We start from the raw sequence: 23359 nt of genomic DNA on the forward strand, positions 1-23359 counted from the left end.
TGTTACCATCTATGTTTAGTAAGTTTACCATCTATGTTTAGTATGTTACCATCTATGTTTAGTATGTTACCATCTATGTTTAGTAAGTTCACCATCTATGTTTAGTATGTTACCATCTATGTTTAGTAAGTTCACCATCTATGTTAGTATGTTTACCATCTATGTTTAGTAAGTTTACCATCTATGTTTAGTATGTTACCATCTATGTTTAGTAAGTTCACCATCTATGTTAGTATGTTTACCATCTATGTTTAGTAAGTTCACCATCTATGTTTAGTAAGTTCACCATCTATGTTTAGTAAGTTTACCATCTATGTTTAGTAAGTTCACCATCTATGTTTAGTAAGTTCACCATCTATGTTTAGTAAGTTCACCATCTATGTTTAGTAAGTTTACCATCCATGTTAGTAAGTTTATCATCTATGTTTAGTATGTTACCATCTATGTTTAGTAAGTTCACCATCTATGTTTAGTAAGTTTACCATCTATGTTTAGTAAGTTTACCATCTATGTTTAGTAAGTTCACCATCTATGTTAGTATGTTTACCATCTATGTTTAGTAAGTTCACCATCTATGTTAGTATGTTTACCATCTATGTTTAGTAAGTTTACCATCTATGTTTAGTAAGTTTACCATCTATGTTTAGTAAGTTTACCATCTATGTTTAGTAAGTTCACCATCTATGTTAGTATGTTTACCATCTATGTTTAGTAAGTTCACCATCTATGTTTAGTAAGTTCCCCATCTATGTTTAGTATGTTACCATCTATGTTTAGTAAGTTCACCATCTATGTTTAGTAAGTTCACCATCTATGTTTAGTAAGTTCACCATCTATGTTTAGTAAGTTTACCATCTATGTTTAGTAAGTTCACCATCTATGTTTAGTAAGTTTACCATCTATGTTAGTAAGTTTACCATCTATGTTTAGTAAGTTCACCATCTATGTTTAGTAAGTTTACCATCTATGTTTAGTAAGTTCACCATCTATGTTAGTAAGTTTACCATCTATGTTTAGTAAGTTTACCATCTATGTTTAGTAAGTTTACCATCTATGTTTAGTAAGTTTATCATCTATGTTTAGTAAGTTTATCATCTATGTTTAGTAAGTTCACCATCTATGTTTAGTATGTTACCATCTATGTTTAGTATGTTACCATCTATGTTTAGTATGTTACCATCTATGTTTAGTAAGTTTACCATCTATGTTTATACAAATATGTCAGCTGTTTCAGAGCTGAGTAAATGTTACAATTCAGTGGATAAAAAAGTTGATATACTGCTTTGTTTTTTGATTGTGTTGTTAATACCAACTGTATTCATTACATTGCTAATGGTGTTAAATTATATTATAGTGTGTCGTTGAATTTTGCAATAATACTTCACATTTTCTGTTATACTGGCTTTGTTGATTTCAATTAGATTTGCTAATATATTCTCTCAATTATCAGCATATGAATATGTTGTGTATATTTGCAGTTATTGGTACATTATGTTCCTGTCATACTGTCATTACTACAGTGGAGAGCCCAGATACAGATGTGGAGGACGTGAGGTTCGAAGAGTTTTGTCTGAAAATCTCTGATGATTCGCACTGCACAACCGCTGAACCAGAGCCCAGACAAACAGTTACCAACAAGAGCACACAACTGGCAATGTCTTCACCGTCAGATGACAAGGAAGGTGGGTCACTCTAGCTTTGAAACTTAGAACAAGATATCTTCGTCCTTAGAGCACAAGACCTCATACCAATAGTATAGATTACAGGTTATACACATTCAATCCATCACATCCTACTTTAATAACAGATTTGAGTCATGTATCTTGCAAACTCAACTCTTCCTTCAGAGTCAGAAATGTCTGTCAATTCCTCATGGGTAAGCTATTTTAGACTATAGGCCTATGTTAATCAGTTCATCATGCTGAATTGTGATACAGTTGTGAGTCAACAATAACGTAATTTGTAGTTGCATCACAAATAGAGATTTATCAATGACGGATTTACTTATTGAAGGCTTCCCACCAGTCAGTGGCGAACTGGGTCCGGTAGAGAGGGAAGGGTGTCACTGCAAGACAAGGGTCACTCCCTAGCTCTAAGACATCACAAGTCATCTTCATCCATAAATCACAAGCTAATACAGGTTAGAGAAGTCCATCACATCCTGCTTTAATATCTTTTATCAAATATAAACTCCACTCTTCAACCGGCTGTCAATTCTTCATCACTTGTGGCGAACTTCATGGGTAAGCTACATATTTCAGTCTATAGGCCTTTGTTAGTCAGTTCAACAAGCTGAATGTATACACGCTTAGAAAAAAGGGATCCAAAAGGGTTCTTCGGCTGGTCCCATAGGAGAACCCTTTTGGGTTCCATGTAGAACCCTCTGTAGAAAGGGTCCTATATGGAACCCAAAAGGGTTCTACCTGGAACCAAAAAAAGGTTATTCGAAGAACCCTTTTAGATTCTAGATAGCACCTTCTCTTTTAAGACTGTAGTTGCAATACAAATAACGGTTTATCAGTTTATCACTGACCGATTGACTTTGTTACTGTTAAGGCATCCCACCAAGACGTGGGGAACTGGGGCCGATAGAGAGGGAAGGATGTCGCTGCAAGACGTGGCAGGAACACACAACTGACCAGTCTCTTGTCATGAGCATAGAGTTCAGGTTCCCGGCACCAGATGTGTGTAACTCCACAGAGATCATGTGAGTGTGTGTGTGTGTGTGTGTGTGTGTGTGTGTGTGTGTGTGTGTGTGTGTGTGTGTGTGTGTGTGTGTGTGTGTGTGTGTGTGTGTGTGTGTGTGTGTGTGTGTCCGTCTGTACGTACGTGCGTGTGTGTGTGTGGGTGAACGGGTTATGACAATGTGTTAATGGTCAAAGGCCAGTTGAATGGTCAGTATCTATCAGCCATTAACCACTGCTGCTATTCTCTCCTAGTGAGACACTGGCAGATGGTAGGAAGGTTTGTGTGAATACCTCTCTCACAAGATACCTTGCACCGCTGTTTGGGTGAGTTTGTCTGTTAGATATAATACAATATGAGATCTTAGTTACATTTTTAGTTTCTCCATTGACGCTTGTTTGTGCATTGTTTTCTTCATCTGATCAAATCAGTTAGCTGTGCGTCCTTACTCATATCAGTGGGGACTTTTCTTTCTTACTCTTTTCCAGTTTTACATCGCTTGCATATAGTGGTAAAGATCTGACGTCCTATTCCTCTGTGTCCTTGTGGTTATTTTAACTGAGCATGTAACAAACCGTAATATTTCGATATTTTCCGCATTCCCCAGGCCTTCAACTGACCAAGACTGGGAAGGGACCACAACCCCCAGCCCAAACATCTCTGCAGTATCCCCGTCTCCAACCACACAGATAGAGGAACAAATAAGCATGACACCCCCAGGACCCCAAGCACCTCCAGCCCCCCCAGGATCCCCAGCACCCCCAGCCCCCCCAGCACCCCCAGGACCCCCAGGACCCCCAGGACCTCCAGCACCCAATGGGTCCTCAGGACGCTTTGGGCAACAGGGGTAACTAACTACGGTTGTTATTCTCAGTTTACTGTGGTCAATCACTATGTTTGTATGTCTTACTGTGGTGGGTTGTGGGTAGGAGTATAGCTATTTTACCTCCAACCATGTTGTACCTACCTATTAACAACATGGACTAAACTAAATGTCTAAATGTTTATCCTTATTTTCATACTGGAAGAAGTATTTACTGTAAAAACACATCTTTAATGTCAACGCCCCTTTAGCCCTCAGAACAGCCTCAATGCGTCGGGGCATGGATTCTACAAGGTGTCGAAAGCGTTCCATGGGGATGCTGGCCCATGTTGGCTCCAATGCTTCCCACAGTTGTGTCAAGTTGACTGGACGTCCTTTGATTGGTGGACCATTCTTGATACACATGAGAAACTGTTGAGTGTGAAAAATCCAGCAGCATTGCAGTTCTTTGCACCTACTACCCACTAGCGGTTCTGGGGGGGGGGGGGGCAGTGCCCCTGTGACAACAATTTTGGACCCCTTTATGGCCCCCCTAAATGTGGAGTATGAAATCATTTTTACATAACTAATTTTTGCTAGCGTTCTTTTTTTACATCCGTTATTACACAGTGGCAACGATGATGAACATGGTCTTTTGCCTGCTAATGCCTGCAATGCAGTGAAGAAAACGATATGACAACAATAACGTCTAATGTAACTGGCCCCTCTAACAGTACAACTGGCCCCAGCTTGGCCCCCCCAGTTGAAATGGTCTAGAACCACCACTGCTACTACCATACCCTGTTCAAAGGCACTTAAATATTTTGTCTTGCCTATTCAACCGCTGAATGGCACACATACACAATCCATGTCTCTGTTGTCTCAAGGCTTAACAATCCTTCTTTAACCTGTCTCCTCCCCTTAATCTACACTGATTGAAGTGGATTTAACAAGTGACATCAACAAGGGATCGTAGCTTTCACCTGGATTCACCTGGTCAGTCTGTCATGGAAAGAGCAGGTGTTCTTAATGTATTGTTCACTCAGTGTATATCAGTAGTGACTTTGATCAAGTGTATTTCTCTGTTTCTATCTCATGCAGGCCTAGTCTGCAGAGATGCATGTGCATCGAGACGGAGAGCAGAAGGATAGGAAGGCTCATCTCTAAAGTACAGTTTTACCCACCCTCTTCAAGCTGCAACGTTGCGGAGGTTATGTAAGCTTCACTGTTGTACTTTATACTGTATTATTGGACATCACATTACTGTATTATTGGACATAATTTACTCACCACACTCTTTGTTTCACAGTACTTTTTTACAGTTTTCTTTACAACCACACCCACAGAGAGACACAGAGAGACACACACACACACAGAGAGCGAGGGAGAGAGAGAGAGAGGGATAGAGAGAGAGAGAGAGAGGAGAGAGAGGAGAGAGAGAGAGAGGAGAGAGAGAGAGGGAGAGGAGAGAGGGAGAGAGAGAGAGAGAGAGAAGAGAGAGAGAGGAGAGAGAGGAGAGAGGGAGAGAGAGAGGGAGAGAGAGAGGGAGAGAGAGAGAGAGGAGGGAGAGAGAGAGAGAGAGAGGGAGAGAGAGAGAGAGAGAGGGAGAGAGAGAGAGAGGAGAGAGAGAGAGAGAGAGAGAGGGAGAGAGAGAGAGAGAGGGAGAGAGAGAGAGAGAGAGAGAGAGGGAGAGAGAGAGAGAGAAAGAGAGGGAGAGAGAGAGCGAGAGAGAGAGAGAGAGAGAGAGAGAGAGAGAGAGAGAGAGAGGAGAGAGAGAGAGCATTATTGTGAAGGCAGTGTATATTTGACCGGCAGAAAATAGATGTACGCTAAACAATGTTAACTTTTATGCCTTTCCCTGCCTTTAACATCTGAAACTATCCCAAACCCTCGTTCCTAAACCTAATCTATGCCCAAATGGACATTTTCTTCTTACGGTAAAACATTGACTTCCTGTTGTGAATGTTTGAGTTAACATAGTTTCTTATGACTCTCCCCTGTTGTTCTATGCACAGTGCAACTCTGAAGACGTCAGGTCAAGAGATTTGCTTGGAAGTCACTGCACCCTGGGTCCGCAAAATCCTGGAGAAATTCAACTTAGTCAGACTCCCCTTGAAGGAGTTAACCTAATTTCAACACATCCTCCTGAATGACGCTAGGCTGAAAATAAAGTTATATTTCATGAAAGATGTGTGCTCAGCACAGTATTTCTTTGATCCAACAGTTGTTAGTAAGTAGATGTTGCTGATTATTAAAGTGTTACATGTGTCAGCAGTTTGACACTTCTTATTTGATAAAGATGTTTGATAAGTGACTAATTCTTTCCACCCTGGCCTGTACTTGATTTTACAGGAAATGGAAATGTTTTTTTGGCATCTGATTTCTGCTATTTGGACAACTAAACCACTGAAAGGAAGGGAAATTTGCTAATGTAATTTGAATTTCACATTTTAACGACAACTTAAACTCGTTGCAAATAAACTGCTCACCAACCTTGAGTATGAGAATTTCCTTCATGACAACTGTTATTATATTATCAGGTGTTGTAAATGCAAAACAACTAAAACATGTCAGCAAATAAAGTAACAGACTAAATCAAATCAAATGTATTTATATAGCCCTTCTTACATCAGCTTATATATCAAAGTGCTATACAGAAACCCAGCCTAAAACCCCAAACAGCAAGCAATGCAGGTGTAGACGCACGGTGGCTAGGAAAAACTCCCCAGAAAGGCCAAAACCTAGGAAGAAACCTAGAGAGGAACCAGGCTATGAGGGGTGGCCAGTCCTCTTCTGGCTGTGCCAGGTAGGAATATAACAGAACATGGCCAAGATGTTCAAATGTTCATAAATGACCAGCATGGTCAAATAATAGTAATCACAGTGAACAGGTCAGGGTTCCATATCCACAGGCAGAACAGTTGAAACTGGAGCAGCAGCACGGCCAGGTGGACTGGGGACAACAAGGAGTCATCATGCCAGGTAGTCCTGAGGCATGGTCCTAGGGCTCAGGTCCTCCGAGAGAGAGAAAGAAAGAGAGAAAGAGAGAATAAGAGAGAGCATACTTAAATTCACACAGAACACCAGATAAGACAGGAGAAATACTCCAGATATAATAGACTAACCCTAGCCCCCCGACACATAAACTACTGCAGCATAAATACTGGAGGATGAGAAAGGAGGGGTCAGGAGACACTGTGGCCCCATCCGATGATACCCCCGGACAGGGCCAAACAGGCAGGATATAACCCCACCCACTTTGCCAAAGCACAGCCCCCACACCACTAGAGGGATATCTTCATCCACCAATTTACCATCCTGAGACAAGGCCGAGTATAGCCCACAAAGATCTCCGCCACGGCACAACCCAACAGACTACTTATTATAATACACATGGTTTCCTTCTATGACCAGTTGGTGATTTCTGACTGATCATATAGACCTTGGGAGATTCTCAATTGGAAAAGTCTGTCCTCTCCTCGACTCCTCAGTCCTTCTTTCCTCCGTGACCCGGAAACCAATAAGTGTTCGAGGAGAGTGTCAATTTGTTAGTAGGTGAACCGAGGAGTAACCCCCAGCCAACCAGACATGAAGTTCCCCCAAGTAGTCCCCGCCTCCAACCCTGCCTCCGAGTTCCGTCCCCTTGGTTACTACCCTCACTTATCACGTCACCAGACTTCGCAAAGACTCTCCTACCTGCCTCTAAACTCCTCTCGCGAAGGATACTGTAGTGCATCCTCTGTGTTTGCTCTGGAGAAGAGTGTTGAAATCTGCCACTCCCCCTTTGAATCAGCTGTTGTTTACATGCACACATTCCAAAAAAACACGCTACTTATCTTTTTATCTATAACATGTCTTTCACAACTAGCGCTATTACTTTACTCGTTTCATTCTGTCAATCCACCGCTGTAAATGTCATTCGCCTGATGACGCGTGAGTGGAGGAGTCTCATTTCCTAAAAGCACATTGTTTCCACGTTTCCTCAAAAACAGTCGAGAAGAGTGGCAGTAGGAGACGAGTAAAACCAATTGAGATCATCCCCAAGTTCATAGCGCTCTCCCTCACAGGGTGTGAATTGTTTATTTTACAATATCGCCATCTGTTGACCATTAGAGAGAATGGTTGGTTCTCTTATAAGAAAAATAGATGGTGGCTTGCCCTAGTTATTGTAATAGCCCACATAACACAAGTCATCAAGTTGATAGTAAAATGACTTGAGTGACGTGAATGCAATGGTGTCTTTTTGTAATTAGGTGACAGAAAGGATTCACTGCAACACTGTCCACATCATAGCTGAAGTTGTAACCTATTATTGTCTTTTGAGAAATAATAAAATAAGGACATGTAGAATAAACTGAATATTTATTATGAATGTTAAAACATATCATTCCTACATTTATCTATGCATTAATGATCATGCAAGTAATTCTGCATGACGAGAGTGCCTTTATGACAGCAAATGTGTGATCACTTGTTCATCCTGTGTGTGTGTGTGTGTGTGTGTGTGTGTGTGTGTGTGTGTGTGTGTGTGTGTGTGTGTCCTCTTCTCTCCTCAATGCACTGTGGGTTTGATGTGCTCCATTTTCTTCTTGACCCCGGCACACTTCAGTATGGGCTAGGATTAGGGCTTGAGTTAGGTTTAGGATTATGGTTTGGGTTAGGATTAGCGTTAGGATTAAGGTTTGGGTTAGGATTAAGGTTTGGGTTAGGATTAAGGTTTGGATTAGGATTAAGGTTTGGATTTGGTGTGCTCCAGTTTCTTCTTGACCCCGGCACACTTCAGTATGAGCTCTGCATGCCTCCTCTTCAGCCCCTCCAGCCTCTCCTCCAGGTCGTCTGAGGCGTCCACCTTCTCCTCAAAGTCCCTCAGCAGGGTCTCATTTCCCAGCAGGCCGCAGCGCTGGCGCAGCTTCAGGTTGTCCATGCGGAGGCCATCCCTGGCCTGCTTGGTCCTGGTCAGCACATCCCTCTTCCTGGCCACCACCACCTCCACCTCAGCCAACTGGGCCCGCTTGGTCTGGTTCTCCATCTGCACGAACTGGAGCTTCTCCTTCACATGGGTTAGTACCTGGACTGTGCTGGTGATCTTCTTGCGCAGTTTAAGGAGCTCCTCGTTGCGCTCCTCAATCTTCTCATTATACGTCTGGTTCTCTATCTTCAGCTGCTCGAAGTCGATGAGGTGCAAGCCCTCAGCGAGCATCTCCTTGGCACGCAGTGTGGCCTCAAACTTGCGCGTCTTGTTCTTTAGCTTGATATTCTCCAGGCGCACGGTGACCAGCTCTTTCTGGCGCCGCTGCTCGGCCGTCTGGATCTGCTCTACCTCGACCGCCGCCGCCTGTTTCCCGAGGCGCCGGCTCAGCGCCGTCACGGACACGTCGCGCTTCAGTGCCATGAAGGCGCTCCACTCGATCTCCAACTGGCCCAGCTTCTCCTGGCTCTGCTGCCTCAGCTCCTCTGCCTGCTGCTGGGCTGCCTCCGAGTCCAGCCGGTGCTGCCACTTCAAGTCCTCCATGATGGCCATGTACTTCTGGTAGCGCTGCTCCTGGTCCGACACGGCTTTCTCCTTCTCAGGACGTGCGTCATCACCTGTCTTCTTGCGGAAGTACTCCACCAGCTTGATCTGGAGCTGACCGTTGACCTGGCTCAGTTTGTCCTTCTCCGCCTGCAACTCATAAAGGAAGTTCATGTACTCTTTGTAGTCGATGCTGGGGCCCGTCTCTTTGGTTAGAGAGGGACCCTCTTCCTCAACCTGCACGGAACTCCCCCTTTCGGGAGTCCCTTTGTCTAGTTTTGGCAGTCCGTCTTCATCATCATTGTTGTCGTCGTCGTCATCTTCGAGTGTGAGGCTCACCTCGCGGGAGAGAGGCTTCATCTCCGGGTCCTCTACCTCTTCGAATGTCTCACTCGTTGGTAGGTTGGCCCCTGTGGGTGACTCATCTCCAGCGCCCTCTCCTGGGTTCCCTCCCTCTGTCTCAGCTGAGATACCCACTGTTGCCTGTTCCCCTGCAGTATCTGGTGAAGCTTTTTCAGACTCTTGCCCACTCTGCTCCACTGCTACCACCTCCTCAGCCTCATCTGCAGCAGTGTCAGCTTTATTCTTACTGTAATCAGCATTAGTGGATTTGCCCTCTTCTGAGGGCTCTTCAGCTGGTGTATACTGGAGTTGCTCATCGTTCTTCAGCTCTGTGTTTTCAGTGCTGGGATTGGACCCAGGGTCATTCTCTTTCTGCTCTGCATTCCCATCCATGAGAATGGGAATTTAGTTTAAGTATTTCTGGCTAAAAACAAGCTAGAAAATCACGTGTGTCAATTAAGTCCCAGGTCGTAAGGCAACATTCAAATATATCAACACAGGATATACGATGTCAAGAAATCATAAACGAGAACTTCACACATAAGAAACTGTTCGTTAATAAAAACCATTTGTGTTTTGAGTTGTCCTGGAAACTGGGCATGTAAGCCAATCACAGGCGTTTGCGCCAAGTTCGTTAATATTAATGAGACGCAGTAGTCTGACCAGAGACACTCCGGTACGCAAGCCCTCCCTCCGCGGCACTGCTGCTTCCAACAACAAGCAGAAGCCAGCAACATGGCCGACCTAGGAAAGAAGTACTGCGTAAACTGCCTTGCAGACGTTACGAATCTCCGGCTTCGCTGTACTGACTGCCCAGATATCGAACTTTGTCCGGAGTGCTTCTCCGCGGGTGCAGAAATCGGTAATCACCGGCGATGGCACGGTTATCAGCAAGTCGACGGCGGGCGCTTCACCCTCTGGGGTCCCGAAGCGGAGGGAGGATGGACTAGCAGGGAAGAGCAGTCGCTCCTCGACGCTATCGAGCAATATGGCTTTGGAAACTGGGTATTTCACTTTATAGCCTAGCTACTTTTCAGATAGCTATATAATACAAACACGACCATAAAAATATGTAGACTAAATGTGAATGAGTAAAGTTGTTCTCTTGAAAAATAACACAATATAGACCTGTATACATTTGACAACTTCAGACTGACAGCCAGGTCCTGTCGAGAGTTGGCCATATCGATCAACTCTGCAATGTTTGAAATGTACTTTAGTCCTGTATACAGCTAGCTAGCTAAGTTGTGATGAATGCAACTTTTCCATGCTAACGCACATTACAATCCACGATGTTGCAAATGTGCAATGCATTATGAGCATACAGGAAACGTTTCGTGTAATGTAGGCTAGTCAGTTTCAATGGATCTGTTGAGATCTCCCATCAATGGAATTCAACACACGTCTATGCTAATAGTGAACGTATAGCAATGCATGCATTATGTGTGTGTCTGTGTAGCCTAAATGCTTGCAGGGAGGTATCCCCCTCTCAGTAATACTGGCCTGTGTGTGTGCTGGTCTTTCAGGAGGACATGGCCACTCATGTAGGGGCATCTCGGACCCCCCAGGATGTCATGGACCACTACGTCGGCATGTACATCCATGGCAACCTGGGAAAGGCCTGCGTTCCTGACAGCATCCCCAACCGGGTGACGGATCACACCTGCCCCAGCGGCGGCCCCCTGTCCCCCAGCCTCACCACCCCCCTGCCTCCCCTGGACGTGACCCTGGGCGAGCAGCAACAGCTGGGCTACATGCCACTCCGCGACGACTATGAGATGGAGTATGACCAGGAGGCGGAGAAGCTCATCAGCGGCCTGTCGGTCAACTACGACGATGAAGACGTGGAGATTGAGATGAAGCGTGCGCATGTGGACATGTACGTGCGCAAGCTCCGCGAGCGCCAGCGCCGCAAAAATGTGGCCCGCGACTACAACCTGGTGCCCGTCTTCCTAGGCCGCGACAAGAAGGAGAAGCAAAGCACGCTGGGAGTTGTAGGTGGTGGTGGTGGTGGCGGCGTCGTCGGAGCGGTGGGGAGCCTTCCGACGCCAACCACTCCCGCGGTGACACCGGGAGCTCCAGCCATCCCGACAGTGCCGAAGCGTAAGATCCCCAAGGACGAGAAGGAGCAGCGGGTCAAGTTACGGGGGATGTGCCAGTTCATGGCTCAGCGGGAGTTTGAGGACTTGTTCCACAACATGCACAAGGAGCGCGTGCTGCGCGCCAAAGTACGGGAGCTGCAGCGCTACCGCCGCAACGGCATCACGCGACTGGACGAGTCGGCCGAGTACGAGGCGGCGCGGCACAAACGGGAGAAACGCAAGGAGAACAAGAGCGTAGCTACCTCGAAAACGGGCCGGGGCGGAGGGCTCGGCACAGGAGGAGGGCTTGGCGGAGGGACAGGAGGTGGCGGTGTGGGCTGCGGTGTCATCAAAGAGGAGGGCAAGGATGGCGAGTTCCCGGCCATAGAGAACCTGGCGGGCTTCGAGCTGCTGTCAGACCGGGAGAAGGTGCTGTGCAACTCACTTAACCTCAGCCCCACGCGCTACCTGACTGTCAAGACAATCATCATCAAGGACCACCTGCAGAAGAGCCAGGGCATTCCCTCCAAGAGCCGGCTGCCCAGCTACCTAGACAAGGTGCTCAAGAAACGCATCCTCAGCTTCCTCACAGAGAGCGGCTGGATATCCCGGGACGCATCCTAACAATCCATTTAGTTTGGAGGGACTGGGACAGGTCCTAACAATCCATTTAGTTTGGAGGGACTGGGACACGTCCTAACAATCCATTTAGTTTGGAGGGACTGGGACAGGTCCTAACAATCCATTTAGTTTGGAGGGACTGGGACAGGTCCTAACAATCCATTTAGTTTGGAGGGACTGGGACAGGTCCTAACAATCCATTGGGTTTGTAGGGACTGGGACATGTCCTAACAATCCATTGGGTTTGTAGGGACTGGGACAGGTCCTAACAATCCATTGGGTTTGTAGGGACTGGGACACGTCCTAACAATCCATTTAGTTTGGAGGGACTGGGACAGGTCCTAACAATCCATTGGGTTTGGAGGGACTGGGACAGGTCCTAACAATCCATTGGGTTTGTAGGGACTGGGACAGGTCCTAACAATCCATTGGGTTTGTAGGGACTGGGACAGGTCCTAACAATCCATTGGGTTTGTAGGGACTGGGACAGGTCCTAACAATCCATTGGGTTTGTAGGGACTGGGACAGGTCCTAACAATCCATTGGGTTTGTAGGGACTGGGACAGGTCCTAACAATCCATTGGGTTTGTAGGGACTGGGACAGGTCCTAACAATCCATTGGGTTTGTAGGGACTGGGACACGTCCTAACAATCCATTTAGTTTATAGGGACTGGGACAGGTCATAACAATCCGTTGGGTTTGTAGGGACTGGGACACGTCCTAACAATGTGTATGGAGTTTGTGGGGACTAAGGATTGTAGAGGGACAATGACTCTTGTTCTCTGTTGGATTGTTGCGTCTCTGTGTCTTGTTATAAACAATGTGAGATGTGTCGTAAGCTCCAGATTGGACCAAGCTGAATTTGACCACCTTTTGTCAAGTTCTGACCCAAGTCGTCGACCACCGGACTGTTTGTGAATATGTACATTGCAAAAGATTTCCCCTTTCTTAAAAAAAAGTTTGGATACCATTTACAGGAGAACGTGGAACAAATATATATTTTTGCATTTGAATCCATATGAATGATAATGTATAGGTAGATGATAGATTTATTGCAGTGAAGGATCACCTAATATTATTGGGCAAACCAGACAACACTGTTTTTCAAAGCTGTTCTCAAAGTATAAATAGTTGTGTAGTTTGTCTCCAGCTTCCTTTTAGTATGGTCCCAGATCAGTTGGTGCCAACTCCTATGGTCATTGGCAAGATGATACAAACAGATCTGGGACCAGGCTAGCTTCCATTTAGGTTAGGATGTTGTCTTGGAGAGCACAGGTTAGTGCCTATTCAAACAGCAATACAGTCGCACTGTGTTGGAAAGCAGGGGTTATCATCATTCTTACCATGAAGAGATGGCCTGCTAAACATAGAGGGGTCAGTATTTGGCAGCTAACGCTTTCATAAAGCACTGCGGTAATCCCCATTATGACGCTGTAGCTTTGTGGTGTGTCAGGCTCAGAATGTGGCACTGTGAGGGGAGCAGATTAGCCTAACTCCTCCATACTATTCTGTTGCACGTTTTCTGATTCTAGTAGGCTTTTCACTCTACTCGACTTCTAAAGAAAAAAAAAAGCTTTAAATATCGGCATTAACCAATGACATGCGATCCTAAAGCACAAATCAAAAATGTTGCATATCTTGATTTTTCACCACCGGTTAAGTTTGCCTGGGGGGGGTGGCGGCGGCGGCGTTAACTGTGTGTCGTCCTGCCAGACTGGTTTTAGCCTCTTAATGAATACGGGCTGCATGATTAGTGTATTGTGACTCATTGCTTGCTGTTTTGTTTGCTAGTGTTCCATCTATTCAAAGGGAGTTAAGTCATCATTTTCACACAAAAAAATGGAATACCTGCTACATTTGCTTCATCTATCCTCCTGGTTTATTGTTTGTTTACAGTCACATCATTCAATAAGGCTAGTGGTTCTCAAAGCAGGGGTTTTGAAACTGAATGGGAAAAATACCTTTTGTTGTTGGTGTTTAGAAACACTGGGTTAGTGTTCACATATGGCCTTGCAAGCACACTGTCAAAGGGCAGAAATATTCTGGTAGAAGAGAAAAAGGACGACTGCCACAGAAAAGCGCAGTTGGTATTAGACATTGTTTTCCATTATGTGAAATGTGTTTGTTCTAAGCACAGGTGCTTTAAAATGTCCCTGGGCATCTTCTCCCTCTGATGTCCAGTTAGCCTGTTTAAAATTGAGGTGAACTTCAGTAGAGATGTGGGTTGGTTGTATAGAAACAGTATTACATTAGACACTGTGAAATAATGTTGTGACTGCATTCGTATAGGCCTTGATATTAGCATTCCATCATAGTACATTTACCATACCACAGAGGAAATAAAAATGCTATATTTTTCTTCCCCATAAGCCTCTGAGTATCCGGACACTGACAAGGCCCCTTGGTTCTCCCATCATCTACTTGAAGATTTTTTATTTTTGTCCCAACAACTGGCGTAGTTTACAATCAAAGACTACATATCTCCTTATCTGGTTTAAGGCGAAAACAACTGTTCAAGGGTGTTAGTATGTTCTGTATTAAAAATGAAAATACTTTATACTGTATGGCTTCTTTGGTTTATTTTCACAGCATTTGGTGAGTTCAGTATGTGGTAATATTGTCAACAGTGTCATACACTTCATGGTCCTACATACAGGGAAATGGGCCAATTAAAAACAAAATCAGTGGACCTTCGAGTCCAAGTGAATCTGTTTATTAGATGCTGCTGTGGCATTGAACAGGACAACTGTCCACAGGCACACTAAATCTGACATAGCAGTCGTAAAAGAAACTGGAACAAGACCAGTATGTAGAGGATCTGGACGAGACGAAAAACTAACTGTTGGGGGAGGTTCTCTTCTGCACTGTTCAACCAATCCAGTACATGTGGAGGAGTTATGGAGTGTCTCCTGGTTAACACAGTGTTTCTAAACATACTGTACCGTCTCTGTTAACATGTCACAGGCTCGCTTTCCACTTCCCCTGAAAACCCAGAACGTCCGGTTGTTGGGGACGCGGAAGCTGCTACAGGCACACAGACTATCCAGTCTAAGTAAAGACTAATTAACGTCATTATACTGTCAATGTCCCACGCCACTAGGGCGACATCTGCCATAGCAGCGAGATACAGTGTTCTGCTGTCATGATTACATTAGAGCCTCAACGGCATGGTTGGAGAGAAATCTGTAGATTTCACCAGAGCATATTTTCATTTTGACAACCATACTCCGGCCGGCTCCTACTGTAGTGCAGCAGCTGAACAATACGTCTGTGGTTGCCTCTGAAGTATTTTACATACATACAGCATTAATGTGTTGTGTAATATTGCATATTTCACCTCCATTCACTTAATACTGTCCAGACTATTTCTGAAAATGAAGCATCGACTACATCAGGGCTCTCCAACCCTGTTCCTGGAGAGCTACCATCCTGTAGGTTCTCACTCCAACCCTGTTCCTGGAGAGCTACCATCCTGTAGGTTCACTCCAACGCTGTTCCTGGAGAGCTACCGACCTGTAGGTTCTCACTCCAACCGTTCCTGGAGAGCTACCATCCTGTAGGTTTTCACTCCAACCCTGTTCCTGGAGAGCTACCGACCTGTAGGTTCTCATTCCAACCCTGTTCCTGGAGAGCTACCGACCTGTAGGTTCTCACTCCAACCCTGTTCCTGGAGAGCTACCGACCTGTAGGTTCTCACTCCAACCCTGTTCCTGGAGAGCTACCGACTTGTAGGTTCTCACTCCAACCCTGTTCCTGGAGATCTACCGACCTGTAGGTTCTCACTCCAACCCTGTTCCTGGAGAGCTACCAACCTGTAGGTTCTCACTCCAACCCTGTTCCTGGAGAGCTACCGACCTGTAGGTTCTCACTCCAACCCTGTTCCTGGAGAGCTACCGACTTGTAGGTTCTCACTCCAACCCTGTTCCTGGAGATCTACCGACCTGTAGGTTCTCACTCCAACCCTGTTCCTGGAGAGCTACCGACCTGTAGGTTCTCACTCCAACCCTGTTCCTGGAGAGCTACCATCCTGTAGGTTTTCACTCCAACTCTGTTCCTGGAGAGCTACCATCCTGTAGGTTTTCACTCCAACCCTGTTCCTGGAGAGCTACCTACCTGTAGGTTCTCACTCCAACCCTGTTCCTGGAGAGCTACCGACCTGTAGGTTCTCACTCCAATCCTGTTCCTGGAGAGCTACCGACCTGTAGGTTCTCACTCCAATCCTGTTCCTGGAGAGCTACCTACCTGTAGGTTCTCACTCCAATCCTAATCTAGCACACCTGATTATAATAATTAGCTGGTTGATGAGGTGAGTCAGGTTAGTTACAACTGAGGTTGGAGCAAAAACCTACAGGAGGGCAGCTCTCCAGGAAGAGGGTTGGCGAGGCCTGGACTACATGTTAAGCTGTCACTGGAAGCTATACAAACACAGCAATATACAGGGCTAGGTTGTGCCAAAGACAGCATTACTTACTGGGAAAAAAATATATATTCCAATTCAATTCATTGAAAGTACTGTTTGTCCAATGAAAACAAAGACAGCAGTTTGGTATATAATCATGAGGTACATTACATTCTCCCATCCATAACAATTACAATGACTGGACAAAGAATGGACTGAAATCTGATCCTGATGACAGAAATGACTTGTCAAACTGGTTCTGTGCTATACGTGCCATCACAAGTGTTGCTTCTGCTAAAATATAATTGCACCTGGCAGATACATGGGTTGTGTCCCAATTCTACATCCTTCCCCCAAAGTATGCACTTGCACACTTCCTATCATGGATTTAACAATGCCATAAACTCCCTCCAGCCAATCCAATGCTTTTTAATCCATGACAGGGAGTGAGCAAGTGCACACTTCGGGAGAAGGGTAGAGAATCGGTATGCAGGCTGTGATGTCATCCATGGTAATAATATTAGTTCAAGTTGGATTCCCGCCTCTTTGAGGCAACGTTAGGTGGTTGGGTAGTTGGGTTGGGTGGGGCGCTTTGACCAGCCTGCAGTAGCCAAGGTGATCTGTCACCCAGGCAACAACAATGACATCACGGTCATACTGAATCTTTTTTTAAATCATGGGGCTTTGGCCACGCCCACCAGTGCCGGCCGGAGGGTGCGCCCGTGGAGTTTGTAGCCCACCTTGGTTACTATGGCGACCGTGCCGGGCTCTTTACCCTCCACAGGGGCGTGAAATAGAGCCTCGTGCTCATAGGGGTCGAACTTCTGCCCTCCGTCTGGGTTGAGCTTGACCAGGCCGTGCTTGGTGAATACCTTCTGGATCTGTTTATCTGTCATCACCAGGCCGTCGTACAGGTTCTTCAGGTGGGGGTTCTTCTGAGAGGACACCTCCTCACTGGGCACGCTTTCCGTCGCCTTCTCCAAGATGTCCGCCACCTCCAGCAGGTCTTTGCAGAACCCTTGGATTCCTGAAATGTGTGGAAAGAAAGGAGATGAGTTAGTATTCTGTTAGAAAACATAGAATGAACAACATCATCGAATATGCAGTTCTAAAAGTATTGGGACAGTGACAAATGTATTGTTGTTTTGGCTCTGTCCTCAAGCACTTTGGATTTGAAATTACACAATGACTGAGGTTAAAGCACACACTGTCAGCTTTCAATTTGAGGGTATTTTTATCCATATCGGGTGAACCGTTTAGAAATGAGAGCAATATTTGTACATAGTTCAGGATTATCCATAATCATGGTAGCATCGTTAATGTAGAGGTGTTTAGAAACATATTCTATTCTTATTTACAATAAAAGTGACTCCAAAATCACAATACATTATTTACCATTCATTTCTATTGGCCACAACATAATCAGAAACTCAACCAAAACAAACAGCGAATACATCCAACAAGTTTGTAGTCACAAGTTTGATGTAGTCATTGTGTGCTGGAAATATGGGACCAAATACTACCTTTTTTACTACTTTAATACACATAAGTAAATTTGTCCCCTAAAATGGGTGGACTATGTGCAAAAAGTTCTGTAATTTCTAAACGGTTCCCCTGACATGGATGAAAATACCCTCAAATTAAAGCTGAGGCTGTACTTTAACCTCCCAGTCTGTCATTGTATCACTTCAAATCCAAAGTGCTGGAGTACAGAGCCAAAACAACAACAAATGGCACTGTCCCAATACTTTCAGAGCTCACTGTACCTAGAGATTAACTTTATATTGCATGTTGCTTGACATCAATGAACCAAAAGGATGGTTTTAAATACCACCAAGTATGTCTGTCTCACTGGTGAGAATCAAACAAATATGCAAATGTTAGATTACCATACAACTTTGTGTCTTCCACCATCTTTTGACTCCTCGTCCTCAGGTTCTCCGTGTCTGCCAGGGCCCGCTTGTACTTGTCCTGTAGACACAGACAGAAAAGCTGAGGCCAAGAGACAATCCTGTTCTCAAAGCTCTTCTGACTAGTGAGATTCAGACAGGGTGAGGTTAACCACTAGGAAACCATTCCTAACACACTGGTTTCATTCTAGGTAGTATTCTAGCTTGGATATTGGAACAGACTTATAGTGACTGGTGTGGCGATCCAGGACTAGGGTAAAGTTGCCCCTAGACCAAGGGGAGGGGGGCAAAGTACGGCCTGAGAGCTATAAAAAAATATATATTTACAAAAATAAAGACCTTTTTCTCCCCAATTTCATGGTATCCAATTGGAAGTTACAGGCTTGTCCCATCGCTGCAACTCCCGTACGGACTCAGAAGAGGCGAACGTCAAGAGCCGAAACACGACCCAGCCAAGCCGCACTGCTTGTTGACACAATGCCCACTTAACCCAGAAGCCAGCCGCACCAATGTGTCGGAGGAAACACAGTACACCTGGCGCTGTGCCAGCGTGCATGCCCCTGGCCCGACACAGGAGTCGCTAGAGCGCGATGGGACAAGGAAATCTCGGCCTGCCAAACCCTCTCTTAACCCGGACAACGCTGGGCCAATTGTGTGTCGTCTCATGGGTCTCCCAGTCACTGCCAGCTGTGACACAGCCTGGGATTGAACCCGGGTCTGTAGTGATGCCTCACTCACTGCGATGCAGTGCCTTAGACCACTGCACCACTTGTGAAGCCCCCGAAAATGTATTTTAACAAACAATTGGTCCCCCCAAAAATGTGGCCCTCCGTTGAATTGCAAAATCCCGATGTGGCCCTCGAGACAAAAAGTTTACCCACCCCTGCCCTAGACGCTGATCTTGGGTCAGTTTGGTTTTTTCCCCTAGTAATGGTTAAGGTTAGGATTGGGGGAGGGGAGGGTGATCCTAGATCTGTACCTATGGACATTTTAACATCTTGGCCATGTACTGTTATAATCTCCACCCGGCACAGCCAGAAGAGGACTGACCACCCCTCATAGCCTGGTTCCTCTCTAGGTTTCTTCCTAGGTCCTGTCCTTTCTAGGGAGTTTTTCCTAGCCACCGTGCTTCTACACCTGCATTGCTTGCTGTTTGGGGTTTTAGGCTGGGTTTCTGTATCGCACTTTGTGACATCAGCTGATGTAAGAAGGGCTATAATAAATACATTTGATTGATTGATTGATATGGAAACTGCACCCTGGAACCAGACTCACCGTAACCTCTTTGAGCTGCTCCTCCAGCTGGCCCTTCTCCTCAGCAAGGACCTTCTCTGCTGCGCTCTGCTCAGCATTCTGGTCCTCCTCCGAGCCCTGGCCGCTTTTCTGCTGGGCTGCTGTGCATAGGAGCCGTGGGGATGCCCTAACAGAGCAGAGAGAGAGACAGAGAAATGGGTTAGATACACAACATGGGTTTAGCGATTAATGCATTGGTCACTTTAGTGCACTGTACTGGTATCCAAACATGATTAATTTGTATATGGTACATGTTATTTATTTATTTATTAACATGGTAATACCATGGTAATGGTTAGCCTCTGGTATCCCGTTGCTGAAGGCTACATCCCATACCCCAAAAACATTTACCAGCCCTCTGGGTTTACCCATTTCAGATCAACTTTTTCCAAGTCATCTAAGGCAAATCTGTAATCAAGAACGGTTTACCTTTCGGTGCGGGCCATACAATATGTGAAAAGAAACGTTGACATTAAACTTGCCCGGAGTTTACAGAATTCACAGCATATAGCCTAATCTCCATAAAATAGCGCTGCCATCTGGGATCACGTGGTAATCTCATGTGGAAACTACGGAATATTGCTGTCGGTAAAATGTGGATTTCAACGTTGTTGTTGTTTTTTTTAACCACAGTTCACACATTTAGCCCGTACCGACAGATCAGGCATTTCGGATTTGCTTTCAGTGACGCCTATATGTACAGGTCTCCCGGAGAGCAGGAAGAGGCTAGGTAATGATGTACGGTAACGTGCCATTAAAACGTTTCCTCCGCTGGCATCTTTCAGGTTGTCATCTCCCACTTGGCGAGTCTCTCTGACTGCAATCTCTCCTTGGCCAATATACAGGTAAACTACATTGTGACATTTTAGTAGCGAAGCCAAATGCCTTTGCTATAGTGTGCCACCAAACTACACCCAAAATAGCGGAACATTAAAACCTGCGGTACTGTAGCTAGCTAGTTAACGTTAGCTGCATTAGCATTGGATTAGTTGATAGGCTAACAGTTTTGAAGAAGGCGCATAGGAATTGAATGAAATGGGATTCTGCTATCAGAAATGTGCTATTGAACTGTCATTACGAAAGCAGTACAATAACTAACGTTATATGACAGGTCGTTAGTTAATAACAAGCTAACGTTACCCAACTCGATGGCACAACGTTACAGACAATGCTCTAAACAACCGTATTAACATGTACCCTCGTAATTTATTACCTTATTATTGCAGGAGATGATACTACAACAGAGTAGCTCTGTTTTACAGCTCGTACACACCAGCTCGCCATTTTCACTGATAACGCACGCTGAAGGAGCAGAGTACCCCAGTGGCAGGAGAGTGAGGTTGAGCCAATCACCTATCAGATAGAGATCCGCCTAGTAGTCGCGTCCAATCAATGATGTTATAGAGTATGACGTCGTCCTATAGTTTGGTTGAGGTGATGATAAAGGTCGAAAACTGGGCACGTGACCAAGGACAGAATTTGTGCCTTTTGTAAACTGAAGGTTATCTCTCTTTTGTAACTTTTTAACAGTGTTGAATCATCACCAAACCCATCTCTGTCCACATCACCAACAAACTATTACGGTCCAAACACACCAATACAGTCATGAAGAGGGTACGACAACACTTTCCCCCCCTCTCAGGAGACTGAAAATATGGGTCCCCAGATCCTTAAAAAGTTCTACAGCTGCACCATCAAGAGCATCCAGACCGGTTGCATCACCGCCTGGTAATGGCAACTGCTCGGCATCTGACCGTAAGGTGCTACAGAGGGTAGTGCGTACAGCCCAGTACATCACAGGGGCCAAGCTTACTGCCATCCAGGACCTATATACTAAGTGTCAGAGGAAGGCCCCAAAAAACTGTCTAAGACTGCAGTCACCCAGTCTAAGTCATAGACTGTTCTCTCTGCTACCGCACGACAAGTGGTACTGGAGCGCCAAGTCTAGGTCCAAAAGGCTCCTTAACAGTGCAGCTGTTAATGTGCAGCTGTATAGCTTTTTTAATAAAGCGATGCTCTGCCTTAACAACACTATCAACAAGGCAGGTCCTACAGGCCCTAGTTTTGTCGCACCTTGACTACTGTTCAGTCGTGTGGTCAGGTGCCACAAAAAAGGACTTAGGAAAATTGCAATTGGCTCAGAACAGGGCAGCACCGCTGGCCCTTGGATGTACACAGAGAGCTAATATTAATAATATGCATGTCAATCTCTCCTGGCTGAAAGTGGAGGAGAGATTGACTTCATCACTACTTATTTATGAGAGGTATTGACATGTTGAGTGCACTGAGCTGTCTGTCTAAACTACTGGCACACAGCTCGGACACCCATACATATCCCACAAGACATGCCACCAGAGGTCTCTTCACAGTCCCCAAGCCCAGAACAGACTATGGGAGGCACACAGTACTACAGTGAGCCATGACTACATGGAACTCTATTCTACATCAAGTAACTGACGCAAGCAGTAAAATTAGATTTAAAAAAACAGATAAAAAACACCTTATGGAACAGCGGGGACTGTGAAGCAACACAAACATTGGCACCGACACATTCATACACACACATGATAACATACGCACTATACATACACATGGATTTAGTACTGTATATATGTGGTGGTGGAGTAGGTGCCTGAGGGCACACAGTGTGTTGTGAAATCTGTGAATGTATTGTAATATTGAAAAAATTGTATAAACTGCTTTAAATTTGCTGCTTTGGCAGCAGCTAATGGGTATCATAATAAATACGAAATACATTACAACCAAGCCATAAGACTACTGAACAATTAATCAAATGGCCACTTGTTTTTACACTGCTGCTACTCACTGTTTATTATCTATGCATAGTCACTTTAACCCTACCTACATGTACAAATTACCTCGACTAACCTGTAGCACCGCACATTGACTCAGTATCTACACCTGTTGTATTCGGCGCATTTGACAAATAACATTTTATTTAATGTTGATGGTAGGTTGGGGCGGGAGGTCCAGTATAATCACAAACTTACTTCCTTCACAACATCTCTGCTCAGCGAAGCGCAGGAAGTATACATGCCCTAAACATGCCCTAACTGCAGAGGCCGTATATCGCAGTAAATGCTGTATGGCCACTTTAGATATCGGATTGACCACGCAGAGCCTTTGAGTCTGAAACAACCGACTGCAGACGAAAGCCGAGGAGTGAAGTCGAGGACGTGCATTTGCTACAGCCGAAAGTGGGACACTAATGTGGTTTTCTAACTGCAGGGCTCTGTGCAACATAGTAGTGTTGCCATTGTTTATAAACGTTATTCTTTGTAATGTCGAAATAAACATGTCTCCAGCCCACATATCACACACCCATAAATGAGTTCTGTGTGTGTATGTTGTACTATCAATTGGTAGGATGGAGCCTCAATATTCATATTCAATTGTACATATCCACTATATGAATCGCGGCAAAGTTACTTCCTGTTTCATTCACATCTTCAGTCCAGTTCGCGTGGGTCAAACAAAAACACTAATGATTGGTTGGCAAATAGTGCTTCCCACAATGCAGGCGATGGGTGCAAGTTGCAGCTGGTGAAGAGCAACTGCAGGAAATTGAAGTAGGCAGAGTGGACGAGAGTGGCCTAACTCGGCGGAAACCCTATCTCCCTCCAGCAGGTGAAGTTTTTAAAAAAAATTCTCGCCAACAAAGCAAGGTGTTTTTGTATGGAGATCAATGAAAG

At 45.2% G+C, this 23359-nt stretch overlaps 3 protein-coding genes and 1 long non-coding RNA gene across 4 annotated transcripts; 2 read left to right on the top strand and 2 right to left on the bottom strand.

The window, feature by feature from the left end:
- The first annotated feature begins 3445 nt into the window (after nucleotides 1-3445).
- On the top strand, nucleotides 3446-5985 carry LOC115198120 (uncharacterized). The gene is made up of 3 exons (XR_003879178.1): nucleotides 3446-3532; nucleotides 4589-4702; nucleotides 5503-5985. It is a non-coding gene; the product is annotated as an uncharacterized LOC115198120 (long non-coding RNA).
- A 1849-nt stretch (nucleotides 5986-7834) lies between these two features.
- On the bottom strand, nucleotides 7835-10048 carry cfap184 (cilia and flagella associated protein 184). The gene has a single exon (XM_029759819.1). The coding sequence runs from the start codon at nucleotides 9732-9734 to the stop codon at nucleotides 8217-8219; it is 1518 nt and encodes a 505-aa protein (XP_029615679.1). The 5' UTR covers nucleotides 9735-10048; the 3' UTR covers nucleotides 7835-8216.
- On the top strand, nucleotides 10019-14601 carry tada2b (transcriptional adaptor 2B). Its single transcript, XM_029759820.1, has 2 exons — nucleotides 10019-10346; nucleotides 10868-14601. The coding sequence occupies exons 1-2, from the start codon at nucleotides 10077-10079 to the stop codon at nucleotides 12044-12046; spliced, it is 1449 nt and encodes a 482-aa protein (XP_029615680.1). The 5' UTR covers nucleotides 10019-10076; the 3' UTR covers nucleotides 12047-14601.
- Nucleotides 14602-16586: 1985 nt separating this feature from the next.
- Nucleotides 16587-20990, bottom strand: LOC115198124 (grpE protein homolog 1, mitochondrial). The gene is made up of 4 exons (XM_029759821.1): nucleotides 20860-20990; nucleotides 19629-19773; nucleotides 18333-18414; nucleotides 16587-17470 (listed from the first exon to the last, which is right to left on the bottom strand). Exons 1-4 carry the CDS (start codon nucleotides 20928-20930, stop codon nucleotides 17118-17120), a joined length of 651 nt encoding a protein of 216 aa, XP_029615681.1. The 5' UTR covers nucleotides 20931-20990; the 3' UTR covers nucleotides 16587-17117.
- Between the last annotated feature and the right edge of the window lie 2369 nt (nucleotides 20991-23359).

Source organism: Salmo trutta, chromosome 8 (assembly GCF_901001165.1).
Source record: "Salmo trutta chromosome 8, fSalTru1.1, whole genome shotgun sequence".
NCBI classification, from domain to species: domain Eukaryota; kingdom Metazoa; phylum Chordata; class Actinopteri; order Salmoniformes; family Salmonidae; genus Salmo; species Salmo trutta.

Coding starts and splice junctions, on each gene's coding strand:
- cfap184 (XM_029759819.1), bottom strand. CDS start 9,734: ATGGATGGGAATGCAGAGCAGAAAGAGAATGACCCTGGGTCCAATCCC.
- tada2b (XM_029759820.1), top strand. CDS start 10,077: ATGGCCGACCTAGGAAAGAAGTACTGCGTAAACTGCCTTGCAGACGTT. Junction 10,347..10,867: donor AATATGGCTTTGGAAACTGG/GTATTTCACTTT, acceptor CTGGTCTTTCAG/GAGGACATGGCCACTCATGT.
- LOC115198124 (XM_029759821.1), bottom strand. CDS start 20,930: ATGGCGAGCTGGTGTGTACGAGCTGTAAAACAGAGCTACTCTGTTGTA. Junction 19,774..20,859: donor TCATCTCCTGCAATAATAAG/GTAATAAATTAC, acceptor CTGCTCTGTTAG/GGCATCCCCACGGCTCCTAT. Junction 18,415..19,628: donor AGCAGCTCAAAGAGGTTACG/GTGAGTCTGGTT, acceptor CTGTGTCTACAG/GACAAGTACAAGCGGGCCCT.